The sequence below is a fragment of the Prosopis cineraria genome, unplaced genomic scaffold, assembly GCF_029017545.1.
Source record: "Prosopis cineraria cultivar Desert tree isolate PC_DT_omini unplaced genomic scaffold, ASM2901754v1 PC2, whole genome shotgun sequence".
Taxonomy (NCBI): Eukaryota; Viridiplantae; Streptophyta; class Magnoliopsida; order Fabales; family Fabaceae; genus Prosopis; species Prosopis cineraria.
In genome coordinates, this window is record NW_026555333.1 from 10,120,391 (window position 1) to 10,123,138 (window position 2,748).

A 2,748-nucleotide genomic window follows, 5' to 3' on the forward strand; every position below is an offset into this window, starting at 1 on the left:
GAGGTAATTTGGGGGGTGGGGAGAAGTATAGAAAAAAAAAAATAATTAAGATGATTCAGATCTTAAAGGATTCCACCCCATACCTTTGTGAGATTTAAATTGTATTCATATTAATTGGATACACTTATATTTGCATGAATAAATATACGCTTATTCAGGGATCTTCACGTGCACTAAAAAAAAGAAAAAGAAAAAAGAACCTGGTTCAGAATGAAAGCTGAGAATGTTGGAAGTACTAAATTGTGACAGGACTACCGACACATATTTTAGAATTTATTAATATGCCTAATGATTAACAAATTTAAATTTTAACGCGACACTCATCACTTCTGCATAGTAAGGGAGTGACTACAAAAACAGACTCGTTTTTGCTGCGATGGCGTCGGTTCATCAATTTCCCTTTCGTCCGGGTGCGCCCCATTTCCTTCCCACTATGACTGACAGCAAGCGACTCCAGGAATTTTATTCATATTTAATTAATAAGGATCCTAAGTCTTTTTGGGTATATTAATTTAATCCCGAGGCGTGCTCCTTTTGATGAAGGCAAAAGGACCCACTTTAATGTTTTAGGCTCGATAAACAAGGTCGGCAAACACAAGAGGCAGAAGTGGACAAAGAAACAAACAAAAAGGAACAAGGGAAGATGAATCTAGTAGTGAAATTTATTTGACAGTTGGTTACATATTCAGAATCACAAGAACCAGATTCTAGGAGCCTCATAGAAATAACCAAACACTAAAAAAAGTTCATTCCCAGATTCCGACCTCCATGAAGCCATCCTCGGTGGCGCACCCCCGAAACATGCCGTTACAGTTAAACCCATAAGCCACCTCTCCGGTGTTGGACACGGCGATCAGGCCAGCCTTGCCCTCGTCCAGCCTCTCCTTGATCACCATGTCCACCGCCTCCTGCAGGCCCAGCCCTTTGTACTCCATCACCGCCCCCACCTCACGCGCCAGCGTCCCGCGTATGATCGCTTCTCCCTCCCCTGTGCACGATACCCCACACAAGTCACACGCGTACGTCCCCGCACCTATCAGGGGTGAGTCACCTATCCTGCCACTCATCTTGTTCATCAGACCCCCGGTCGACGTGCCTGCCGCACACCTTCCCTGCCCGTCCACCACCACGCACCCCACCGTCTCCGGTGCGTATACGCTTATTGGCAGCCCGTTCATTTGCAGCGGACTCTCCACTCCCGCGCCGCACGTCTCGTATCCCGTCGTTGGAATCCTGTAGTCAAACTGCATCCCCCGAATATCCCAAATGGATTCCGTCAACCCTCTTTCTTACCATTTTTTATAATTAATTAAATAATTGATTGATTGAATAAAAAGCCGCCAGACAATTCGATCACTTACCAAAATAGCGTTGGCTTCCTTTGCCAGCTTCAGCATGCCCACATTCTCCGGGGTGATGAAGTATTCGTTTTCCACCACCTCCACGCCCTGCACCAATCCCAATCATATTTCACTCTTCACATAGATACTTCGAAAACCACAGGAATAATGCCTCGTCTCAGGTAAACCAACCGTGTCCACCAAATATTTTATCTTTTTCAATGTCTTATTTAAGAATATTAAAAACAAAACACAGGACCGAACTCAAACGAAGAGAGACGAACCTGTTGCCTTGCGAATTCTTCCGCGCCGTTGAAAGCGAGGTACGAATGGGGGGACTTGTCCATGACAAGCCGGGCCAACGAAATCGGGTTTTTCACGGTGGTGACGCCCGATACCGCGCCGCATCTTCTTTTAGGGCCATCCATGATACTCGCCTCCATTTCCACCGTTCCCTTTTCTGTCAGAGCAGATCCACGACCAGAGTTGAACAGGGGATCTGTTTCCAGTTCCCTCACCTGTGTCAAAAGGGAAAAGGCAAACTTTAACGCCGATCTATGGTAAAAACAGAACAAAAAGCGCTTAATTTTCCATTTGAAAGTCAATAAAATTAAACAACAAAACAATATGCATAAGAAATGCCGACAGCAGCGGCCGAAAACATGCATCGACTGTGGATGGCATGGGGGTTCAGACGCTTCAGAGTGCACATTGTGACAGCGTTTCTAATATAGTCTTTTGGCGAAACATAAAATTCGTAAGAGAATGTGATGCGAGGGTGGAGAGAGTGGAAGCAGGGGAAGAAGGGTGAGAATACATACGACAAGTTCGACGACATCGATGGCGGGAAGATTGGAACGAAGAGCAGAGATGCCGAGATGGAGACAGCGAGTAAGGAGTTGCTTGGCTTGCTCCTGACGCTGGGGAGGGAGATTAGGGTCGACACCAGCGCCGCCATGCACTGCGATAGCCCAACCCCCCATCTCTCTCTCTCCTTATTGTCTCTGCCCTCACAAGCTTGTGTGCCACTGCAAATGGAGAAGGGTTGGCAGGGTTTTATAGACAGTTTCGGACTTGAAACCAGTATTGTGTTGGAATTAAATTGGAACGCCCCAAATTATATTTGCTCACGGCCCTTGTTATTGTAACTATACATAATAATCTTCATTTGTATTTCATCTTCATAATTTTATATACATATACTATATAATATAAATGTGAAAGTTTGATGTAAATGATTTGGCACGCAAATTCAACCCGGCCCAGCCAGGATTGGCTCTGCATTTAAATCCTTTTTTTTTTTTGGTTATTGTCAGCGTGATTTCTTTCACGTGTTTTTCGTAAATAAAAAAAAAAATTAATTGCTCTTAATGTCACAAACAACATTATATATGGCACTACCCTTTAA

General features: G+C 44.5%; 1 protein-coding gene across 1 annotated transcript; it reads right to left on the reverse strand.

Annotated features, from left to right (window-relative positions):
- Nucleotides 1-631: 631 nt before the first annotated feature.
- Nucleotides 632-2,376, reverse strand: LOC129303458 (probable isoaspartyl peptidase/L-asparaginase 2). The gene is made up of 4 exons (XM_054942789.1): nucleotides 2,162-2,376; nucleotides 1,625-1,858; nucleotides 1,362-1,448; nucleotides 632-1,244 (listed from the first exon to the last, which is right to left on the reverse strand). The coding sequence occupies exons 1-4, from the start codon at nucleotides 2,321-2,323 to the stop codon at nucleotides 747-749; spliced, it is 981 nt and encodes a 326-aa protein (XP_054798764.1). The 5' UTR covers nucleotides 2,324-2,376; the 3' UTR covers nucleotides 632-746.
- Nucleotides 2,377-2,748: the final 372 nt, after the last annotated feature.

Excerpts from the sequence above, each read along its gene's own strand:
- LOC129303458 (XM_054942789.1), bottom strand. The coding sequence starts at position 2,323 with ATGGGGGGTTGGGCTATCGCAGTGCATGGCGGCGCTGGTGTCGACCCT. Across the intron at positions 1,449-1,624 it reads AAGAATTCGCAAGGCAACAG|GGCGTGGAGGTGGTGGAAAA; the intron begins GTTCGTCTCTCT and ends GGATTGGTGCAG. Across the intron at positions 1,245-1,361 it reads AGGAAGCCAACGCTATTTTG|TTTGACTACAGGATTCCAAC; the intron begins GTAAGTGATCGA and ends CGGGGGATGCAG.